Consider the following 25,385-nt stretch of genomic DNA (forward strand, 5'->3'; position numbering starts at 1 on the left):
TATTTTAGTAAATGCAAACTGAATTTTCAAACGTTCAAAAAGTATAGATATCAAATAGCTTGCATTGGATCAAAAATGTGAACTATTTTAAATATATCTATGGAATAGTGGTAACCAAACTCATCCTTCAAGCCCTGGAGTTGGAGTAAGTTTACTAACTTTTCCAATAGCTTTGTTCCACTCTGTGTTTAAATGCTTGCAAACTAGTCGTAAATGTTGCTTGTGAAAATTAAAATGATAACTCTAAACAAAATAGCTAATAAAACCTCAAACAAGTAGACATCATCATGATTAAGGAGAACGTGTGTAAGGGTTTAATAAAAAAATATATTTTGGTGCGTATAAGATAAAGTTATTTATGTAATAAAATTGATAGATGGGTTGAAATCATTGGTAAAGTACTTGTATTTGGATATAGTCATGATAAAAAAAAGTTAAATTATTGAAATGCCGTGATAAAACAAATTAAGGCCGAAATATATAAAAGATAATTAAATTAAATTAATTGGGATGCGATCAAGGAAAGTGGCTGCACAATGCTAATGTGGGATAACAATAATAACCCAATAGGTTCAAAGGGTCACAAAGTGTGAGGTTTGAACAAATTGGATAATTTGGTATCACCAAATTTGTGAAAAGGGGCGAAACTAAAAATAAATTTAAGATGAAAGATAAAAACGATAAAGTCATGCTATATCCAAACAATATATATGATTTAATACAGTAAGCTGATGTTTCCAATAAGAAAAACTAATAAATTCACATTTATGCATGCCCATAACAATAATTGAAAGGTACTCACCGTGTACACACAGGACATTTTAAAAGACAACCATCAAAAGAAACACACATTTTTAACTTGCGTTTAAGATTTATTTAAGAACAATATCTAACAACATAACTAGTGGAAAGACGCCTTTAAAACAATTTTTACCATTAGGAACACCTTTAATAAAAATGGGTGACAAAAGAAATTAAAACACAGAAGGCGTCATAGATAAAAGTAAATTATAAAGGAACGAGTAATTTAAAGGTCAAAATAAATATGGAAAGAAAGCTTAAATTCGAGAAGGTTTTTTTTTTAATGTTAAAGAAAATTAAAGGTATAAAATGTAGATTTTAAATTTACAGAAATTGATTGCAGCTATGGATTTAATTTAAAATAAAGGTTAAGAAAAAATGTAAAAAGAAATCCCTCGATACGCACCGAAGTCCACATCGCGGAGAATTTAAAAAAGGATAACCTGCCCGAAGGCTCGAGAAAAAGAGAATGTCTTAAGAAAGTGACTTAAAAAAATTCCTTAACTGGGGTAGACCAGAAAAATTACGGCCAATTAAGTTTAAAGAGGCGGAGAGTTTGAAACTTAAAGGAAAGAGATTGGTTAGTTAGCCCCCCTAAAATTAAAAGAAGAAAAAGAAAGGCGTGAATAGAGGGGTTGGTTGACTTTCCCCACAGGAAGTGCGATGACCATGAGAAAGGTCAACAAGAAAGTTAAAATTGCTAAATTGAAGAAAAGGAATAACGTTTAAAGAAAAATTAAAGGCTTAGGTAAAATTAGAAATTAAATTGTCACATTACATTAAGTGTAAATGTGACAACGTGCCCAGATATATTTAAAACGGTTTAATTTTCCAGATTTAATAAATTAGTTGCAAGTTTGAATTATGGATACATCCTGACAAGTTTTTAAATAAGGTGATGTTTAAAGATGCTTTGTAAGCAGTTTCCTCCTATTTTCAGGTATTCTCTAAAGCTGATTTTTCTCAAATTATCTTAAAATTGACTTACAAAAAATAATAATTAAGCAAATCTCCTTAATAAAGGAAAGAATGACCATTAGCCAAGTTTTTCAATTCGAAGAAGCAGATGTCCAAGTGGTTTTCAAGTAAACTTTACTATTTCTTAATCAGTAAAACAGGTAGTATTTGATACTGAAGTAGATTTTGACTTCTCGTGTGTTTGGAACATGCAGTAAATTTCCTTACTACTAAGACAATATCGACAATTTTCTTGTTGTTGCTTCTACTGCTACTTGCCAATCCTGAAAGCTGTTTGGTGAAACCAAGCGTATTTAAGGCAGAGGATGTGTTTCTTGTTATACAGTAGTGCCATCTATGGATAAGAATACTACTTCAGCCACACACAAGTCACAGCCCGTTTATAGGTCGGACCCATTCATTCATCCACAAATCGTAATTTTTACCTGAACCAAAAAACGATCCGTCTCAAATTCAGTACCTCCAGAGATATGATTTGTAATGGGAATATGGAGTACTTTGTGGACCCAACAGATTTAACGTGCACCAGTCACTACGCTGGGAGTCTTCGGCCGACTCTCACGAACAGGATCCCAACGTCCTACCCACCAGGTTGTCCCGGCCTACGACCATTTTTATATCAAGCATAAAAGTTATGGACTTCATCAAAATGACATAGCATTAGTAAATCTCTTAAGGAATGATGTGTCTTTGACCTCATGCAGACGAAATCTAATTCTTGCCACTCTCTGTTTGGCCTCAATTCCTTTCCATTCGATACTCTCCGACACAGTTGACTCTTGTCTGGCAGAAAGTGTGCGAACATAGCGAATCAATAAAAGGCATACATTACGTAATTACCATATAATATAAAATATGTTCGTAATCATAAATCATGCGATCGAGTTAGTAGTGCTTTAATGGAACCACAAAATGACATTAAAATCATCTTTTTTGTGCTATTATTTAACAAAAAAATATTCACTCAACTTTGCAAACAAAAATTGCATTTGCATTAAATGGGTGGAAGAGCATGAAAAAAAAATGGCAGTTTGGCGAATTAGTTTAAAACGGCTTAGAAAGGATCATGTGATTTATGAAAAAAGGTAAATGAAAATACACTGTTACTAAAAAATATAGTTAACGCATTTGTTTAGGTCAAGAATTACGTTTAAGTAAACTATAATTGCTTGAAAAAGTTCTGCCTTTTAATGCATAATTATACAGTATGGTTCAAGGTTTAAAAAAATAGCCGTGCTCTACTGATCACACTAAGAAGACTCCATTTTATTGAAACTATTAATAGTTATATGCATGGTAATAATAAAGTATAAGTCTTATCCATGGGCGTCGACGGTGGTGGTAGGTTCATGTTCCCTTTATTAATTGGAAATCTCTTAAAAGTCCTCACTATTTCAGACAAATAAAGAAAACTTTCACGAATTATCATCTGTTTTAACATCAAGAAAGAGATTAATCTTTTTGCAGATGTTTAGCAAACTAAGTAATATATATATATATATATATATATATATATATATATATATATATATATATATATATATATATATATATATATATATATATATATATATATATATATATATATATATATATATAGTGCGTGTGTGTGAAATTTAGAGAACTAGTGTGACTGTCTATTTTAATTTAGTCCCTCTCAAAAATTGAACGAAAGCGATGCCATTTATCGATCCAATCCAATTATCGACGCCAACTGTCGACGACATGATCTTATTACTTGACTTATCCGAATCATTGCGAATTGATAGTTTTATTAGCCAACTTCATAATTAAAAATGACGACATGGTTGTGAGAGAGAAAATGAAAAAAATATGTGTGCCTGGGACAAACTTCTCTATTAGATGCACTTAGGAATGCAAATGCTAAAGGTGGCAAAAATTCGCATTTAACTATAAAAAAAGGGGGGGATATACATTATAAAAAATAAAAACCACATTTTAAATTTTATTATATTTATGAACGAAAATTATTTCAATAGTAGAAAATTAATTATTTCCAGCAACACCCTAAAATTTTATTACTAAATTTGTTTAGAAATCACATTATTTTCTGCCGACCGGCCTGTGTAGGGGGCAGGGAACTGTCCTTGCATCAGAAAGGTTCTGGGTTCGAATCCCGGGCAAGACATGGATATTCCTTCTTTCTCTGTACTATCTGTCCTCACTGTGGGAGCGATGTTGGCCCACCTAATATGGTGCCCCTGAAACAAAGGTCAACAAAATTGCCCTGTCTGCCGGCCAGGTGGCCGAGCGGTTAGCTTGTCTGACTGCTTAGCCAATGGCTGCGGGTTCGAATCCCGCTCTGGGCATGGATGTTTCTTTCTCTCTCTTTGTGTTCTATGTCCTTTTTCCTTTGTGTGTTAGTGTGAGTGTGACCAGCCCTATAAACTGGTTTGTGGTTGTGTGACTCCACCAGCGTGGCTTCGCCATAGGTTTGGGTAACGAGAAGAGGGTAGCAGTTCTGACACTTTCTGAGGCCAATGGACAATAGTTTCAAGTGCCCACCATTAAAAAGAAAAGAAAAAAAAACATTGTTTTCTTATGTCATAATATATTAAATAGAAATGAAGGTTTTAGTGGCGTTTGATTTCGTTGATTCAGTGCTCTTAGCTCCCATCCCTCTTGCAACTCTGGAAAGTGGGAAATGTTCTAATTCTAAATGTTCTCTGTAGAAAGTGGAAAAATGTTCTAAATGTTGATGACAAAATATTCAAATCAAATTGCAAACAAACATTCAGTTTCAAAGAAAGAAAAAAAATAATAGTATAGCTTCTGAAACTTTGCATAAATTTATATATACAATTTTATTGGCACCGTTTTCCCCAATTGTGAGAGTAAACATTGAAACGACGTCACTTCCTGTTCAAATGGAATCTGTCTCGATCCTCTCTTCCGGAATTTTTTTTTTTTTTCCACGAGCTCATTTAGAGATAAGATTCTCTTTATCACCGGATGGTCATCGCAATGTCCAGTAAGTTAATACTTTTTTTTTTTTCATTTTGATCTGCTTTATATTTAGAAATTATTTACATCGTTCGGTGTGATTAATAATCATAAAGTATGTTTGATAATGGCTACAAATGCTATTTTCTCAATTATTAAAACATGATTGTTGGTAAACAACTATTTTAAAATAAAATTAAAAAATAAAAATGTTAGAAAGTAAAATCCTTTTTTTTTTTGTCGTGTAATGTAGTGAATAGTTAAAATGTTACAGTTCAAAGTGTAAAACTCTAATATGAGATTTTGAATATTAATTACTTAACAATTTATACTCGTTTACATCTTCATATAAAACAAATAGTAAAGTAAAGCAAAGACGAAAATAATTTATAGCACGATCGCTTATTTCACAAGCACGCGAATATTCCGGATATTCTTAATATTATAATCAAAATGTTGTTACGTTTGTATGTTTTGATTTTTGCCATCCGTAAAACACTATCAGATTTTAATATATAATTAAAATACGTCTTAACAGAATATTTTTAGTAGTCACTATTACTGTTTTCAAAAACAATTACGTCGACTTATTTTTATTTAATTCCAAACTTTTAATAAGTCGTAAAAACTATGAAAATGTTTAATAGAAATATTTATCTTCTTCTCTTTAATGAGCCGTTATAAAATACCCAATTAAGGAGAAGCATTCTGTTCATTTGAGCTATTGCTAGAAGTTTTTCAACTTTTCGAAGATCGATATTTCTTAAAATTGAGATATGTTACTCATAAGGGTACCTCAAATCATAAAAATGAATAGGAATAATCTTGAAGACCAAATGCATTGAAAATAAGTGGAAATACAGTTACAATTGACTGTCTTTTTTGAAATTTTACTTTTAAAACAAATAAACAAAGATCTCAATGTTTGACATTGTTCGTATTCTAAAACGAAAAGAAAATATCCCTTATCCTTTACCATTATTTGCGTGTTTAGTCTAGTTTTAAATATTTCTTAAAACAAATGATTGGATCGGATCATTCTTTATCCAATCAATATTTTTTGTACTCATTTTTGTTAACATTTTTTAACAATCTATAAGAAATTTAAGAAAAATGCTTAAAATATTCTACTTATATTATTTAAACGAAAAAAAAGCATTGTCTGTGATTTTATGACATTTTATTTCATCGGTTGAACACCTTATTCATGTCGAATTCTCTGCTACATGTTTCATTTTAAAATCTCCTCTACCAGTCATGGCTCATCATGTTGCACTCACTGAAGCTTTCATTCTACTTTAAATGAGGATCAATGTGTGAATAGTTTTATTTAGGGTGACCATCATCATTTTTGTTGTTTAACATCAGAGAACTCCTGATTGGACTTCATTTGGAAAATAAAAAGTTTCCTCGGTCATTCAATGGATGGTTTAATAGAGCATAACATCTGGTGAGTGACAGATTCTTGAACAGCCTACTAAGTCAATAATGGATAGATGTGTTGAAATTTGACTGGTATAAGGACATGAAGAAGTGCTTCATTCATTCTGGCTTTTAAAAATTGGTAATAATGCTTTCAAAATGAAGAAATTGTTATTCGATGAAGAAAAAAGAAATATACAGCGAAATTATAGGTTTATTTAAAGACGGTTAATCGTCTGAGAGAATCTCTCTAAGATTTATGAAAAAGGAAGAAGAAAAAACTTTTTTTTCTTCATCTTTTTTAAGTTTAAAATAGTTTAACAAAATTTTTTGTGTCAGATATTCTTATGCATGCAGTATTTTTATTGACAGGCTTTTATTTAATAGTTTTTGCATTATTATTACACTTAAGACACATTTTTGGTTTATTTATAGATTGAAAATTTTGACAAAGGCAAATATGCATATACATTATAAACTCAAAGTTTTATAGAAAACAATAAATTTCTTAGTATTATTTTTGTGACTCAAAGCATTTACTCCATTATTATTGAATTGAGAACTCACCGAAAATTCCGAATTTTAAAATAGAAGCTAGCATGATTGCAAAAAACTCAGCCAAGTGACCAGTCAGTTTTTCTTTAGGGTTGTAAGCGTTTAAACTAAAAATCTGTTTTCAGATTCATGATATCAGTCCGTTATAACTTTTCACAGATTAAAAAGACTTAGTTTTACGTGAAAAAGAAGATTTTAAAATTTTCAATATGTAATTTTTTGAAACATATATTTTAATTGATTTTTCTAAAAATTGCTTCTTTTTTTTATGCTTCCGGGCATAATATCTGAAAAATGTGAATATACTGAATGATGAATTTAAGAAAAATGTGAATTTCAACTTAATATGGCAATTAAATACAGAAAACACGTAATCAATTTTGTTCAAGTAGTTCAAAAAAATTTGTTTACTTATTTCTAAAAAATATATAAATTATTTTTAGATTTTATTTATATCAGTTTATTGCATTTCGAAAACAAACTTTAAATAATAAATTTTCTAAGCAAGCTTAGAGCGTGTTTGAAATTTTAAGATGCTCATTTTAATATTTTCTATTTACCTTGAGAAAAATTAAAAAATTTAATGATACTTTTTGCTCTAAATGATGTGCTGAAAATCAGTTCATTCAATAAAGACTACTTTAACCCCCCCCCCTCCAAATTTTTATCTAACATTAAACTGTGTTCAAATTAGCCATTCAATTTCTTGCAATCCATTGCTAGAGAATATTTTTTTACCTGAAACATGCCATATTATTTTTGAAATCAAAAGCTATTCCAATAGTATGCTGTGTAGGTTCTTGGCATTCCTTGATCGTTTTCCTACGTAAAAATAATTTCCTTTTTCATAATAAACATTGAAAACCACTTGAAGGAGTAGTAATTGAGAAAAATTCAATTTAGCGTAAATTTGGAAACAACAGTCTCAAAATGTGACGTATCATACTTTATCTACGTGTTTATCAGTTCCAAGTCGTGTGATAAAGTATCTAAAATATTTCCCTTCTGGAATTATGTTTGATTGCAAACGTAGAACAGTCGCCATCGCAAAAGATTAATTGATGAACGATGCTGCTTATCAGTGGTGGAATACGTTGGTTTTTTTCTGTAATTTTCTATGAAATAGATACAATGCTAATAAGATTTTTAGTCCCTATGTTAAAGAAAGCGCAAATTTCTATCACGAATTCATTTCCTTTTCTTCTAGATTTAAAACTTAGCTTTCAAATTTTGCGAAATTGGATTTAAAAAAAATGATGCGTAAATAAAAAATTATAGAAAAACTAAAAAAAGTTTCGATATTTCACACTTTATTTTGATAAAATTTTCTGACGGAGGAACTTTTTAGCATGATTAGTGTTTTAAAGAGTCATTTTGTTAACATCTTGTTAAAATGTCAAAAATTCCTCCCTTCCTAATTTTTAAATAGGTTTTAATAAAAACTCATATCATTTGGAGAAATTCACTTTGAAAAATGTGTGAAACTAATTTTAATGCTTCAATACAAAAATGTAAAAAAAAAAAAGATCTTGGTCACTCTAAATTTTTTTGAAGAATAAAAACTACTGCCGTGTTTCAGATTTTTTATAGAAGAATGAGAAGCAATACTTTTCCTTCAATTCAGATAAATCAGCTAGTTTAATTGAGGTAGATCGAAAATCTGGAACACTTTTGAGTTTGAGCTTGGTTGGATCATTTTTGCTGTTTGAGATAATAAGAGAAATGTAAAATTAGCTGATTCATACGAGGAACTAAATTAAAAATGTTAAATTTATTATAACTGATGTGATTAAATGAGTGGATTAAGATGCAAAAGTCAGCGTAGTTTTTATGCCCAAATCTAAAATTTCGAAGTAAATTTTAGATTGGTGAGATCGAGCAACGTTTCGATCGAATATTTTCAAGTTTTACAATCCAATTCTCAAACTTTTGATTTCGACATAAAACAACGCATACACTGTAAAAAATCTCGGTTAATGTTTATCCAATACTTGGTGCAAAGTTTGCTAATTGCACCATAAATAGGATAAATCAAAAATTATTTTATCTAGGTTGCACCATAAATTGGAAAATATGATCAAGAAATGCGTTTATGGCGCAATCGATTGCACCAAACTTTCGTACTATGACAGGCACGTGACCGATGACTTATTACGTAGTTGTTGACAAGATGGACGACTTTGTTGTTGAATCTTGATATCATCTCATGCAAGTTGTCTTTGAAATTGTCCATTTCTTTTGAAGGTAAGTAAACTTTTCTTAATTATTTGCATTAATTACAGTTCATTTCTTTAATATCAACTTTAAAAATTTTGTTGTCTGTTCCGAAAGTGTTAGCTTCAAATTTCTTATAGGAAACTGTTTCGATGTATGAATAATTAAATATTTTAAAATCTATATTAGCTCTTTTTCTGTAAATAAGGAGATATAACGATTTTATGTGCACAGAAAGTGCATTTACAGTTTATTTGGCTAAAGGAGCATAGTTTTCCGCCAAATTCACTGCCGGTGAAAATTTTCTAGGTTCGTGTTTTTATTTCATTCCACCGATCAAAAAAATTCGTATGTGCTTTCTGTTAGGATTAAAACTTTTTATCAATATCTCTGCTTTTGTTTTGATTTTCATGTTCTATTTTGCTCTTTTTCGTTTGTAATGTCACATAATTACACGAATTTTGGTCTATACATTCTAAAGTGCTTCGGTTGTAAAATTTTCAATGCGAATTATTCACCTCAAATTAATACTAACCGTTGTCATGGAAACTAGATTTCTCTTTACGTTCTCTGAGAGCACGAGGTAGGAGAAAAACTTAGTGGGTAATATTGGCGCTAAAGAAAACAAAGCGATATTTTTTTTTAATTCGCCAATAATACCTTACTGAAATTTAAAACAAAACACCGACAAGAATAAGATTTGTTTTAGAACATTTAGAAATTAACTGATTTCTTATTAGAATTTTTTCTTAAAATATATTTTATTATTAATATTTTTTAACTAAGAGAAAAAATTTTTTCAATGAAACAAAGTATTGTATTTAAAAAGATAATAAATATATCTTTTTTATTAAATACATATAAAAAAATACTTTGATACTCATAGATACTCTGCTTTAGATACTTATTTTTCGATGTTTTTTTAATTTTTACTTATTTATTTTATTTTTTGTAGCTTTAAATATATTAATTTAGCCCACATTTGTGTTTTGCGGGTGAGGGGAAGGATAATATAACCATGAAATTGAACGTTTTCATTGATCCTCAAAAATGTCATACGTATTCTTTATAATATTTACAGTTTTTGTTTTTTTAAAAAAATTTTTTTTGAAAAGTTTCATTTTAATTACAAAAGTGAAATTTTTTTATTCTGAAATATATGTGCTTCTATGAAACAAAAGACCTTTAGTTAAAAAGGCAACCCTCACAAACAGTATACATGTGGAGTTTTAATACTATCCACATGATTACTGCTTGTGTGTTAATCGTCAGCCAGATTCCACCCTCTTAGACTCAACACGAACTCTTTTATCTATACAAGTGATGATCAATTTGTTCATTTATTATTTTAACTGTTTGCAGTTCCTTCAGTAATTTTTTTACTGTGCCGCTCTGCATAAAATTCAATTCACAATTTCTCAAGTGGAGAAATTCTATTTTGGTGTTTTAGCGCATTTTAACAAAAATAATAATAATAATATTTTAAAATATCAATATCTTTCATTCCTTTCCGGAATCTTTGTGGGTAAAAGGAGGCTAAAGATAAAAATCCCCCCCCCCCCTGTATAAATAGTTGGTCTCGAAATTTTTGTTTTTTAAGGTAGTGAAATGTTTTAAAATTTTTTTACACGAGAACTACAATTTCTCAATTTTCTTTATATTGTATTTTAAAAATAGTAATTAAAATATGACTTTCTTTGATTTATCTTTCTATGTTTTAAAAAAGTAAGGATTCAAATTTTGTTTCTTCTGTACATTTTATTAGCATAAATTACATTATTTTTAATCTTCTTTCATTAGCATAAAGATACCAACAACATCAATGATTTTAATTGAGAAAGAGACACAGGAAAAAATATTGTTATACCCAGTGCCGAACCAACTGATTCTGCCAAAATCACCAGAATCCCAGAAGGTTATAAACAGTTTTTTCACACTTGAAAAGTGCTAGTTTCAAGAACAGCTTACAAACAAGGAATGTGTATAGTTTCAAGTTTTGAGAATGAAGAACCTGTGCTTGGAAAAACAATTATTCTTTTGTAAATAGGCTCCAAAATTTTATTTGTGTGTAATCTTTTTAAAACTTGTTGTGTTTTTTACAATCAACTAAAAAATGTGATATAGTTAAAGTAATAACACCAGAAAATCTATAATCATGAATATGTAATAAAAATATTGTTTTTTCTCAAATACTCACCATCATTTACTAATTTATAAAAAAAAATTACAGTATTTTTTTTCAAGCTGTGGGAAATTTTACTCTTTTTATCAAGTAGTAAATTATGCTTGTAAAAAAGTAATTTAGCTATATTGTAGATTTTAATTCAGATGAGGCAGAATATGCCAAGAAATTTAGTATCTTATTAAAATATAGAAAATTATTTTCAGATGATCCCAAATTTCAAAACTCTAAACATTGAGGCATAACATAATTTTTATTTTAAATTACTGTAAATTTAAAATAAGTTTGAATTGAATGCACTCTCTTAGTAACAAAAACATACTATCGATCATATTTCTGAGTGAATATTTTGTATTTTTTTTTTAATGAATGCTGTGATATGTATAAAAAGTATAATATATTTAAATTTTAAGATTTTGCTTAAAAATTATTACATTCTGTCTATGTATACAAATATCAAAGTGATTGTAAAAGAATAAATTATGTTTAAATATTGATCTGTATATTTTTTGCTAATATTTCCAAGTTATTTCATTATTTTTACATTTCTTAATTTACTTCAAATTTAATATTTCCATACTCCAATGTAATTAATATTGGAATGTTTCCTTAATTAGAGATTGGGGTTTGACCAATACAACATTCGTCTACTTTTTTATACAAATTTTTACTTGTGAAAGTAATATTTTCATTTTTAAATAATAAAATTTCAAAATACATAGTAATAAGAATTTGATTCAGCCTAAAATTAAAATTCTTTTTATTTACATGCGGTATTAACTCTATAGCATCGGTTCGTGCTTTAAATGAAATGTAAAAAATGATTAAATTTTACATAGATCAATTTGAAGAAAGAAAAAGTTTTTATATGAACGAAAATATTTTTTAAAGCGCCAAAAGGCAGATAAAGTTAGCATCATTAATAAATATTTATAAAAAAAAGAGAAGATAATTTAAATCAAATTATAATTTAATTATTTAAATATATAAAAATTCAAGAAGCTATTTTTATTTTAGATGTATTATTTAATATATATATATATATATATATACATATATATATATATATATATATATATATATATACATATATATATATATATGTATATATATATATATATATACATATATATATATATATATATACATATATATATATATATATATATATATATATATATATATATATATATATATGAACTGATGATATATATATATATGAACTGATGTATATATATATATATATATATATATATATATATATATATATATATATATATATATATATATATGAACTGATGTATATATATATATATATATATATATATATATATATATATATATATATATATATATATATATATATATATATATATATATATATATATATATATATATATATATATATATATATATATTAATATTACATAACACATCTAAAATAAAAATAGTTTTATTAATTTTTATAGATTTAAATAATTTAATTATAATTTGATTTAAATTATATCCTCTTTTTTCAATAAATATTTATTAATGATGCTAACTTTATCTGCTTTTCGCCGCTTTAAAAATATTTAATAATGGTGCAACCTTCCTCGCTTTTTAGTTCCCTTCAAAACACTTATTTTTGGTGCAACCTTTCGCCGCTTTTAGGCTCTTTCAAAATTCCGATTTTTGGTGCAACCTTCTCTCGTTGTTTGGAACTAGTGAAAGCACCAATATATAGTAAAACTGAGCACGACTTTATGTAGCCAGCAAATGAATACCAATATTTGGTGCCGCATAGCTCGAAATTTTTTACAGTGTACATTAACTTTTTAAAAGTTTTTTTTTAAGTCGAATTGTCTTTATATACTGGGCTTCAAAATTATGCTTTTTTAAATTCGACTATTTAAGAGTAGAGTTGAAAATGGTAAAATAATCTCGCAAAACAAGAATGGTTTTTCCAAGAACAAATTTAGTTTGACTCTTATAATCTTTGGAGAAAAAAAAAATTCCTTCCGAGAAATGAATTTTTATATTTATGACGTAACTAATCCAGGTTCCTTTGTTTTACGTCTCTTAAGATAGAATACATTATTCAAAGTTATTTTCCAAATAAATTGGCGAAATTTTTTTTTTTAAAGAAAAGGCCACTGTAAAAATATAAAAATTATTAACTTTGTTATTTTTACTAACTTCGATCGAGAACATTCTTTTAACCACCACTTTTTTTTAGCATTAGCTGAGTGCTCCGTTTTACAACCCTCGACAAAAATGATGTAAAAAATCTACTCTCCAGCTTTCTCAAATTAATGTAAGATCATAATTATAAAACGTTATCAAAATCGACGAATCATTACCGATATCAATTGCAATGAAAGTGAGATTAAAATCATTTGAAATCAGTTTGATTGTTAGGTGATACTTAAGTATGTTTCTGGTAATCTATATCACCTTGTAGCGTATCTACCACAACAAAATTACAACTACAATTCACTAGTATATAAGACATGTTAACTCGATTCTATGATGGGGTACCTTTTCATAGATGAAGGTTGACATAGTCGATAACAACTCATTCCCCACATTGGTGACCTTAGGACGTGATGTGAACACGCCTACCTTGGCAGTAACGCCCACTTCAATATGAACACGCCTACCTAGACAGTAACGCCTACTTCGATGGATGATCCACATTGAACAATTGACTTGTGACTGCGACATTATCCACCTTCTCGCACTGTTGCTACTCAGTCTCGTCTCGATCACGCACAACGTCGGCTTGCATACTTGAGATTACTCGACTGCTAACGGCAACAGAGGAGCGACTACGATCGTGAAGTTAATACACCTCTCACATTCAGCACTCAAAAAATACGGTGATTTTAATACAGCTCTCCCGGCTTCTCACAAAACAGCAATGAATCAACTAGTGGTATTCGTTCATCGAATTCTATCACAGATATAATTCTAGTGGGGGAGCTCTGTAGCGTATCTACCACTACAAAATTACAACTGCAATTCACTAGTATATAAGACATGTTAACTCGACTCTATGTCGGGGTACCTTTTCATAGATGACGGATGACATTGTCGAATTTAACTCTCCCCACAACCTCTTTTATGACCTTTGAAGCTTCTGATGGCTAATTAGATTTCAATCTAGCTTTCAATATTTTAATACAGCCCTGTTGATAATTCGTCATAATTTGATAATATTTTAAGCTTTCTTATTATTCCCTTTCGACTCCATATAAACTTTAATACATAATTTTAGTTATTATTTAGCAATTAATATATAATTTAGTAATTAATATATAATTTAGTAATTAATATATAATTTAGACTTTAATATATAGTTTAGACTTTAATATATACTTTTAGTAGTCAAAAATAAAATAAGTGAATTATTTTATTTTTGACTACTAAAATTATATATTAAAGATTTTAAGTGCGTAAATCTCTATATATGAAGCACTGCACTCGTATATAGAATGACGCTAAATATCCCAATTTCTCACTTAAGTACAAATAAATTCGACCAAAAGAGTGTTGTGTTTTGTATCCCTATTTCTTAGTGTCGTTCTGTAACACAGTTTTAAAAAAAAAAAATTAAAAATAAATAAAACGTGACGTATTTATAAATCAAATTTTTAAATCTTAAGGCAAATCAAGTAACTAACGATTTCAATTTCTCGATGTACGGTATGTATAATATATATAAATAAATAAAGTGAACACACTGAATATCTTTCGATCTAATGATCGAATTTTCACGTACTCAATCGAGAGCCTTCACCTTCAAAAGCTGAAGACTCTATTTTAAGTTTCGTCACAAAAATGCACTTTCTCTAATAAACCTATCTTTTATTTATTTTTTTGAGGATTTTTGACCATGGGAAAAATAGGGTCCCATGACAAGCTATATAGACTATAGCTTGGGTCCCATCTAAAGCATTTATTATTATTTTTTATGCCAAATAAATTAGAATGGATAAATGAGAAGAAATAGATTCTATAATATTAAAATTGCTGTCATTTGCATTCCTAGAATTGTTTGATTGGTAGAAGGACGGAACAAGGATGATCATTGCTGACTGATGATAAGTGAAACTATGGTAAGTCGTGACAGAGGATGGAGTTGGGTGATCGCTTTGGCAGCCTGTTTCAACAGTCTTGTATTAGCCGGAATCTTTCGAACTGGAGGTGTTCTTTTCGTAGCCTTTATCGATGCTTTTGGAGTGACTCGAGAGGAGGCGTCTTGGCCGATGGTCATTTGCATCACTGTTCTTAATCTAACAGGTCATAAATATCTTTCATTCCTGCGTTAAATATACAAAGGATAGTTATTCATATCTACCAAAATTAAATTAAAGTTTTTCAATATGCTGCTTAGGTTTTTGTTAAATTTATTTATTCGCATTGTTCTTAAAGTATATTAGGTTTGAAAAATAATATTTGGAAAAATAATCTTTGCTTTTAAAATAAAGAAAGAAAAGAGTTCATTCAGTTGATTTTTGTTTTTTCTCGCAAATATCTTGGCAATTGTTGAATTTTTAATTTGCCATCCCTCTGCAAACAAGATCCATTAAAATGGCGCTTTAAAAATTTAATTTAATTTAACCTAAAAGTTACAAACGACATTATTGCATCGTCATTTTCTTTCTTTCTTTTTTTTCGATAATGACAAAGAAGAAAATATGTTTTTTTATTATTTATCATGCCCTATCATGATGACTCGCAAAAATATCTATAAAATAGTTCAAATACTGAAACATTTTCCTGCGCTAAATTTAATTTCAGACTTTATTTTTTTAAATACTGTCATTTGACCAAAAATTTATTCAAGTGATTTTATATTTTTGTTCAAATAATTTGAAATATCTTTTTAAATCCTATCTATCAAATGAAAGACTTCTTTTATTTCATGTTGTTGAATTATTTTCGTTCATTATCCCTCATCTTAAAATCTTTTAAAGGATACAATTATCAATGTTTACCTTTTAACTTTATTAAACCTTTTATTAAATTTTCAGTTATAGATGAAAGTTAAATGAATAAGTGCTTTCCAAAGTTTAAAGTTGCTTCTTTCTTTCTTTTCTTAAAAAAAAAAAAAAAGAAACACCTTTTTACTTTTTTAAAAAATCTTTTTTAGTATCGCAGTACTTTTATCTATATATGAAAATTAGAAAAAAATGCATTGTAGACTTTGTTTTAACTGTGATTTTCACGTGAATGTAATCTCAGCTACAGAGTGATTTGCGAATAATTATTACAGTTAAAAAAGACGCTCAGGAGAATCTCGTTATTAAACCCAACCATGACTGTTACAAAAGATATCGCTATTGAGGAAACAAAGTGCTTAACACTCAGTCTGTCAGGTAAATACAAAATCGATAAAAAGCACTTAAAATTGATAATTTAATTTAGAGTTGTCAGGATTTTACTTTCAGAGAATTCAAAGCATATAAATAATGTTAAATTATTTTAATGTTATTTAAAATAATATTTATTATTAGTATGTTAAATACTAAAGATTTATAATTAAAATGAATAATAGGATTATTCTCTTAAAACTTCTTCTTGTCCTTAAACTGTCATTTTAAAATGGCTTACGTTTTATTAAAATACCTGTGAATGAAATTTTACATTTACTAGAAAAGTTTCAGGCCCTTAACTGTTATATCTTCTAATAATTTGAATTCTCAGTCTTTAGTAATTACTGAAACTTACAGAAAGTTACCTTCAGAAACATTTTAAATGATGAAAAAAGTGCCTTATTTTAATGTGGCCATAATTATCTTATGATAATCGGGAAATCCTAGTTTTTGTTACTGATTAGATACGAGGGAGCAATTATTCTACTTCAAAATGTTCCAAGTTTAAACAAAACTCACGTTAACATTTATATAATTTTTGATAAAAGCTTTTTCGTCTTCATGAATTAAAAAAATGTGTCGTTTTATTCTGAAAAAAGCAAATATTTGGGTTGTACCTCCCACCCTCTGGCTACGTGCCTATTAATGAGCCTAAATTGTGAATTTTGGCTTAAAAGTTAAGAAGTCTACGATAGTCCTGAAAAAATTTTGAGCGACTGAAAGCATAGATTATTCAAATAACACATAGATGGCAGCACTAGAATTGAAAATATATGAAAAAGTAAAAGTTCATTTTAATTACTATTTCGAAATTATGGCATTTCAGGTATCAACAGATATATTTTATTCGGATATTTATCAAATAAAAAAATACATTTAAATTAAAAGTACATACACTGAATAAATTCCTTAAAAAATTTTGAAACTAAAACCTTTTGTTCGCTGGAGAATTTACCCTATTGATTGTAACTTCTGAAATAAAAACTCCAGTAGAGATTATTTTAGGAAAAAATGCTCATCCTTACATGGTTTTTTTAAAAAAAATTGGAATTTTTAATCAGATGCAGGATGAAGAAAAATATTTCTTCGTGGAATGAAATAACCTTATTTTGTCAATATCGAATAATGAACTAAATAAGTTACTAAAAATCCTACTAGATAGCAGCACTTTAAAAGTATACATCAAAAATTTTTACTTCAATTTTTATCATTTAGGGGATTTTATTTCTTTAAATACTTTTTTATGAATCTCCCAACTTTTTTTTATCACACAGTTTGATCTTTTAGAAGTGTGTAAAAATAACTTAGTTTACATTTGAAGCAGTGTAACCAATCCTAACTCTTTTATCCATTAGCTTTATCTCAACTTTACCTCGGTGGCTATCAGGGAAGTATCTCGCCTTGGTGATGGTGGAAGTTATTTATCGCCAGACATAACCACCAGTTCTACCATGAATGTATCTTATTATTTGTCTTATTGTTTTTGAAACGACAGATTTCATAAAAAAAATAAATGATATTAACAGATTATTTAAAGATTAAAAAAACTATGGTTTTGTATTTTTTTCCCCCTTCATTTACATTTGTAAAGGTATTTTATAAATAAAATTCTTCCAACTTTTTTTAAAAAATTATCGAAAAAAGTTTTTTTTTTTTCTTTTTTCTTTTTTAATTTAAATAATCCATTGTTTCTAACCTGATTAGGGTGTTACAGTTTAAGACGCCTATTAAGTTCAGAATCATAAATAGATTAAACAAAAGAGAAAATAATCTGTTTTTTCAGGTCCCTTTTCAGGAATTCTTGGTCAGAAATATGGTGTCCGACCTGTTGTCATTGTGGGTGCTGTAATCGGATGTGTAGGAGTTTCGGCCTGTTTTTTGACCACCTCTCTCGATGTCATCACCATACTATTCGGAGGAGTCTTTGGTAGGTTATTCTCTCCTCTAAAATACCAAATAAATAAAAGATCGATTAATGATATTTTGCCAGAACTAATTACACAAATGTCCCCCATTGAATATTTTAACTTAATTTATTGCGCCTTATTTTTGATTAACATATTTTCAGGTGAGTTTTGTAAGCCCTTCACGCACACTTTGGTTTATCCTTTACAAATTTTTTTAATGAAGTCACATATTTGAGTAAATTTAGAACAGCAAAACAGAAGGTTGTCTGAAGTCTCTCAATTTTATTCTCAGATTTCTAGCATTTCTTTTTTCGTGAAATTACTTGATTCTTGACACTTAAAACACAATGAAATGATCATATATTGCCAGTAGATCACCCAAGTCAAGCACAGTGGTCGGATGTAGAGAGCTGCAAATTAGCGAAAATACTGCAATCGCTACTTTTTTCCGTAGTTTGTAGTGTAGTGAGCTTCTTTAAAAAAAAAAAATTGATGTTGTAGCGATTCCTGGCAACTACTTTTATCGTTAGTTTAATGTAGAAACGAGGTTTAAAGGCAAAAACATTTTCGAATCTGATGGTTGCAAATCCTTTGCGGGCCCGTCAACGTACGTCATATCAATGGCTCTGTCTCCGAGCGTTAATAAGATCTGCGTGTTAAAAAAGATAACTTATTTCTTTTATATCTTCAACTGAAACAGGTATCAATGGTACCTGTTCTTCAACCCGGGCGGTTCGTATCTAAATAAATCAAAATAATGATCATAAACTCAAGAAAAGATACTCCTTCGAATTAGTTAACATGCGTATATTAAGAGCACTACAAATACAACATGATCTCTCGACCGCCAATAACTTATTTCTTACAGGATATAAAAAAGCATTGATCAATTAGATCACAAATATTTGATAATTTCCAAGCATTTCTTAAATCACTGTCGAGTAAAGCAATAGTTTGAAAGAGCAAATTCGTAAAAAGTGCTTTAGAATAAAAAAACTATTTCATGTAAAACTGCGTATTTTTTCCCCCTTCAGAACCGTGCATGAATTAAACTTTTTAATATCCAACCGTGCATGAATTAACCGTGCATGAATTAAACCGTGCATGAATTAAAACTTTTTAATATCTCCTCATATTTAACCCAGAAGCATATATAACTCCTCATTTTTATTCAAAATCATTTTCAATTAGTTTTCCAATTGTAGCGAAGAAGTGACTACATTTCGAAAATAGTTTGTTATCGCTCCATTTTAAAAAAAGTAGTTGTAGTTAACTAAAATTGTAATAAAGTAGTAGTTGTTGTTAACTACGAAGAAATTGTAGTTTTCCTGACCTCTAATAAAGTATCACTGCTTGTGGTCAGTGAGTGGGTGGGTGACAACTTTGATCAGGGAACCGATGGTGTGCGATTTTGGTCCTCGTTAAACTGTTCTACCGTAACCTGCACGACTTCACGCGCAGGTCGTTCCTCCTCTTTGCAAATAATCAAAATTGTGATGTCATTTTGTCGGATCATCCTCAGGGATGTTTTTTCCTGACCATTTGTGCAGTTCCTGCGTGACTGTTATTAAAGGAGTACCGTTTCTTCAACACAGAATACATATTTGTACTTGCGCTTAAAGCATACTAAACTAAACGTACTTACAACGTTAGAAACTTTTAGCAATTCCCATGTTCTTAACATTTTTCTCGATTTATTCTTCAAAACTGCGTGCATGCAATTATTTTGTTTCAGAACCGTTCGTAAATTTGAGAGGATTTGAGATTTAAATGCCGAGACTGCTATAAAGGTAATGCTTAAACATAAGTATTTGAATTAAAAATATTCCATTTTTTAAAAGTGCACCAATGATCTTCATTTCTTTAATTTCAGACTTAAATTATTCCAAGTTTTGATCAGCTTACCTAGATAATATAATGCTGTATACGTTTGGTTCAGCTTAGCCGATTGTATCTATCATGTCAATCAAATCTATTTTCTAGACAGTTTTTTTTGTGGATAGCTAAAAAAAATTTCTCACACAACAAATAAAAACAAATTGGAAAAAAAGGTTAATGAATTTTTTTTTTCAGGCTTTGGATATGGTCTGGTAAATACTCTGATGCCAGTTATAGTGAATGCTTATTTCCTGAATCTAAGAGGCCTTGCAAATGGAATAGCCAATTCTGGCTCGTGTTTTGGTTCTGTCATCTTGCCAGTGTTGTTTGAGTTTCTCATCGATCACTTTGGATTAACAGGGTGCTTTCTCTTGACAGGTGGCATTATACTTAACGTAGCTGTTGCAGGGGCTCTCTTACGACCCCCACCATCCTGGCAGACAACTGAAAATGAGACTTCCCTAAACGTGTTATCAAGTACTAATAAACCTCTTATTAAGGAATGCAATGCTCCAAGAGATAACAATAATTCAGAACAACTTCATTCAAATTCTCAGGACAGCTTTCATGTGGAGCTCGTTGAAAGATTGCGAAATCGAAACAACCATGCTGAAGATCCCCCGTGTGTGTTTAGCACAGCTTCATCACTAGATATTAAAAAGAATGAACAATACCAGAACGAACTACTTAGAGCACAAAAAGAGTTTCAAGAATCGTTGAACGATTTCCAAAGCGCAGTGATGAGTATTCTAGAAACATCTCAGAGTGAGGAAGTGTTGAATAAGCTGGACAATAATGATGACGTCACGACTTCTGAGCTGACTGACTCCTGTCCAGCAAGACATAGCTTTAGTATTTCATCTGGTAAGCGCCCGAAAATTAATAAATCATCTGTTTTGAGGCCTTTAGAAAAGTCGAATCTCAAATTCGAAAACACGTCTGGGGACTTGCAACCAGAAATTTTTGACAAACTTAACTCTGTGCCAACTATGGAAGACATTCAAGAAGAATCTGTTGAAGAAAAAAACGTTTTCCGGTCATTCCAAGCGGTTTTGTCATCCCCAATGTTCTATGTGACTGCTCTAACAAATGTCAGCTTTTATTTCTTGTTTCATATGTATGTTGTAATTATCGTAGACTTCGCTCTAGACTGTGGCCTCCCTCTGGATTCTACTAAATATGTCATATTTGCTTTTTCCGGTGCCGATTTGATCGGAAGATTATGCTTTGGGTGGATTACTGATCGCCAGTACATTAGTCGTTCTCAATTTGTGATGATTTGCATGGCTGCCATTGGAATGGTGTTTTTTATTTTTCCTTTCGCTACAGGATACTGGTCTCTGATATTCGCTAGTGCTGGATATGGGTTGCTACTGGGATGCACAATGATAGTGTTTCCTATTCTTTTAGTCGACTACTTAGGCCAAGAAGTGCATGCTGTTGCTTACGGTTGTTTGTGTTTTCTCAACGGTTTTGCGTCTATAGCCAGACCATTGCTCATAGGTAAGCTTTTGTCTTAAAGTGTATCAAATTATGCCAGGGTCAGTTAGTATTGAGGGAGAGGGCTCTGTAAATAAAAGCCCTACTTCTCTTTTATATGACTTAAAGTTATTATTTTTTTTGTAAAAATTCCAACTTTTCGAACTTTAACTATAGCAAGTTTAATGAATGAGAGAAGGCAAAACAATGATTAATATCAATGATTTCGATACGAAAATTGAGATTATTAAAAGTTTTTTAAAAAAGTACCAGAAAAAAAATGGGTTCTCTCCCAAAAAGTCACAAAAAATAATTAAGAATATTTTCGAACATGTTTTCAATAATGATTGGAAAGCTATTTATTTGAAGAAAAAAAAGGCATAACTATCTCTTAAAAGTGTCCATATTTGATACTTGATGCATCTTCTTCATGAGTTCAGTGAACTCTTCATCACAAAGGATGCATCTGGTTTATTACAAATAGTGATGTATAAGTTAATATTGTCATCGATGTCCAAAAGAGGTTTTTTTTATATTTTATAAACCGTCGTTGAACAATTTTTTCTGGGCTTACGACTACCAATGTTCAACTCCGAATCCTTGTAATTTTGATCCAAATCCGGAAGACAAGGGATCTCCGGGATCAATACTCCCAGAGGTATTGATTTGTAATGGAAAATTGGAGAACTTTGTGACCCAGACAGATTTAACGGGCATCAGTCACCATTTACTACACGGAGCGTGTTCGGCCGGCTGGGATCGAACCCACGACTTCTTGGACATGGGCCCAGTGCCCTACCAACCAGGCCATCCCGACCCCCAAAGAGGATGTTTAAAGAAACCTTGTCAGTAGTACAATGTATTATTTTTTTAGTTTTATTCTTCGCACTCTTGCCCCCCATCCCGCCTTACTTTTGTCGTACTCAGTAGATCACTTCTGGCAAATTTTGTCAAGCTACATGGTTTTACTGAGCTTTGAGTGGTGATTCAGGGCTGATCTCTGTTATAATTCCCTGATTAGAAAGGCTCCAAACTAACCTCACCTAAGAAAGGTGGCCTCATGTGACCTAAAGTCATGAGTACGTACTTCTAAAATTAAAATACGATCTCCTTCTTCGGAAAATCACCTTATTTTAAACTAAGGATATGAACAGTTTTACATATATGTGTAGCTCAGAAATAACACATATTTCCACAATAACTGACTGACCAACTGCTCTCCGCTTTTAACAAATAGCCACATTTCGTCCTGTAGCATATTCCCCTTTGGGAAAAGATGTCCATATTTACACCGTTTTCAAACTTTTTCTTATACTAATAAGTAATTATGTAGACCAGCATGAACAAATGCAATGAGACACCTTAAATTTCTAAGATTGATTTTTGTTGAATGTTCGGCTGACAGTTTATAAGATTTAGGTCTAAGATTCGATACAATGGGTCCTTTAAACTACTAACATATTTTAAGCATTATTTTTACAAATCTTGTGTAAAATAAATGAATCAAAGTTTTCAATCGCGGCTTTTCATTGCCCTATTGTTGTTAGAAACAAAAATATTCAGCTGTTTCAAATTGGTTGTAATTACCTACCTCACCTTGATGAGTTATTCTTCAGCAGGAGCTTAAATTAGTTATCAATGAAACTTTATATAAGTTTATATCCAAAAAATAAGAGTAATGCTCAATTTATTAAAAAGTCTGGAAACTGCTGAAAATCTTGAAGCAGGAAATCTAATATTCAATTGTGAAAAATATTTCATGATGCCAAATTATTAAAGCGTATTCTACCGGCAAAAAAATTGTCTTCGAGATATTTTTTATAATTTCTTAAGTGCTGTTCCTATCAAATTTTTTGTTGTTTAATTTTATTTGTTTCGATGCATCAAATGTAAATTAATTTGCTAACTCCATTTTTAGGAAGAGAAAGGAATGAAATAAAATGCACCCATTCAAAAGTAGTGTTCATTTTCGCATTCCATTTAATTCTACTCAATACAATTTTTAATTCGATTCCCCGTAAAAACTTTCCCACACTACATTTGATTCTGAAGAAACAATGAGTGCTCTGGGAGTTTTCTTAAAGTTTCAATCACCGTGTTTAGCGTCATACCGTTTGGGGCTTCAAAATAACTCATATTTCATTGATCTATATTTGATTATTAGCACTAAAAGTAACCGAATATTAGTCCCAATATATTCGCATACATTAGTCCTATAGGCCCGCAAAGGATTGTAGCTCAGAATGTTTTACTGTATGACATGAAAAATTAAGAAAGAACTTAAGAAAAAAATTATGAATCCATATTAAAGATTATCATAAATAAGGTAAATACCTTTTTCCCCGGTGTCTTCTTTGTTTACACATAATGTAATTTTTCTTTACAATAGGAATATGCACAGGGGCAGGAAAATGGTTTTAGATAATTGTGCTTTTTATGATATATAGAGCCAATGTGATAAAGAAAATATCTTTTAGAGTCTGTGAAAATTTTCATAAAATCATTCGATAGGAAGTGTTTCTTTCTCTCTATTGCGAAAATATTATTTCGCATAACTGCAAATCTCTAAAATTGTAGAAAATCAATACGTAACACGAACCATTCGACACAATTTCCTCGCATATAGACTTTTTTGATAGTTATGTATCAGTTTTATGAATACACTATCTCGTTGCTGCAGATTTCATCTAATTACTTTTTGATATCCATTGATTATGTTCATTGAATTAACTGAATACGCATCTATCAATAACTCCCAAAATTGACTCGTCTTATTTTATATTCTGCTTATTCACAGTTTACAAGTCTGATATTTCAGAACTTGGTGAACGCAATTCGACGCTATTCTGAAAAGTCTGTGTTTAAAAAAATACGCAAAAGACAGCTGTTGCACTTTTCAATAAATTTTTTTCCTTTATTACAAAGTGGAGAAATTATTATGAGATATGTGCCTATTTTTAAATAAATTCGAAAAATAACAGTCTTTTTTTCATTTCAGGTTATTTCCGAGACAGCATAGGATCGTATGCTTACATATTTTATATTTTGGGTATCATTTCAATTCTTGCAGCCTCCGCATGGCTTTTAGAAAGATGTTTTTTCAAGAAACCTCTGAGGAGTCACCATTAAAAATGGATTCTAAAAAGAAAGAAAGATCATTAAAACAATTAGAAGCCGAATAATATTGTCAAGCTCAAATCAATTAGTTTTGGAGTTTCACCATAGGTGGCGCTGGTAGCTGCTCACCTGTTCAACGATCGATTTTTCCGTATCCCCATCAATTTTGTTTTTGACACTCTCTTTCAACTCCTCAATTATTAGTTATTAAAACTGTCGATAGATTTTTAGCAGAAAAAAATTTTGCTGGATCGATTTTGAACAAAGTTCGTTATTGATTGTAAATAAATACCTGTTTTATTTATTGCTCTTAATTTTTTCTTAGCTAAGTGAGATAGTGGTTAGGCGCCAATAAGTATAAAAGCAGTTAAGTAAATAAAGTATTGGAGTTTTAATAGTAAAAATCAAGTATAGACCTTCGAAATTCAAAGTTTTACACTAAAAATATCCTTTGCCTATTGTTGAACAGGCTTATATTAATCAGTTGGACAGTCTATAAACAGTGTTTAAAAAAACATCAGAGTATAA

General features: G+C 29.9%; 1 protein-coding gene across 3 annotated transcripts; it reads left to right on the forward strand.

Annotated features, from left to right (window-relative positions):
• The first annotated feature begins 8 nt into the window (after nucleotides 1–8).
• Nucleotides 9–25,161, forward strand: LOC107454313 (monocarboxylate transporter 9). Of its 3 annotated transcripts, none has more exons than XM_016071467.4 (5): nucleotides 9–145; nucleotides 15,150–15,400; nucleotides 18,260–18,403; nucleotides 20,457–21,764; nucleotides 24,739–25,161. In XM_016071467.4, exons 2-5 carry the CDS (start codon nucleotides 15,199–15,201, stop codon nucleotides 24,867–24,869), a joined length of 1,785 nt encoding a protein of 594 aa, XP_015926953.2. In that variant the 5' UTR covers nucleotides 9–145; nucleotides 15,150–15,198; the 3' UTR covers nucleotides 24,870–25,161. The 3 variants fall into 3 exon arrangements, with proteins under 3 accessions (XP_015926953.2, XP_087012885.1, XP_015926952.2); XM_087156759.1 differs by lacking the exon at nucleotides 9–145 and adding an exon at nucleotides 1,637–1,741; XM_016071466.4 differs by lacking the exon at nucleotides 9–145 and adding an exon at nucleotides 4,631–4,771.
• The last annotated feature ends 224 nt before the right edge of the window (nucleotides 25,162–25,385 follow it).

This window comes from Parasteatoda tepidariorum, chromosome 2, assembly GCF_982258835.1.
Source record: "Parasteatoda tepidariorum strain Cologne lab strain chromosome 2, Ptep-v5.0, whole genome shotgun sequence".
In the NCBI taxonomy this organism is placed as follows: Eukaryota; Metazoa; Arthropoda; class Arachnida; order Araneae; family Theridiidae; genus Parasteatoda; species Parasteatoda tepidariorum.

What these genes read in the sequence shown, in the direction of transcription:
- LOC107454313 (XM_016071467.4), top strand. Translation starts at nt 15,199, where the DNA reads ATGATAAGTGAAACTATGGTAAGTCGTGACAGAGGATGGAGTTGGGTG. An exon ending in CACTGTTCTTAATCTAACAG is followed by an intron (nt 15,401 to 18,259) that starts GTCATAAATATC and finishes CTGTTTTTTCAG; the next exon opens with GTCCCTTTTCAGGAATTCTT. An exon ending in ACTATTCGGAGGAGTCTTTG is followed by an intron (nt 18,404 to 20,456) that starts GTAGGTTATTCT and finishes TTTTTTTTTCAG; the next exon opens with GCTTTGGATATGGTCTGGTA.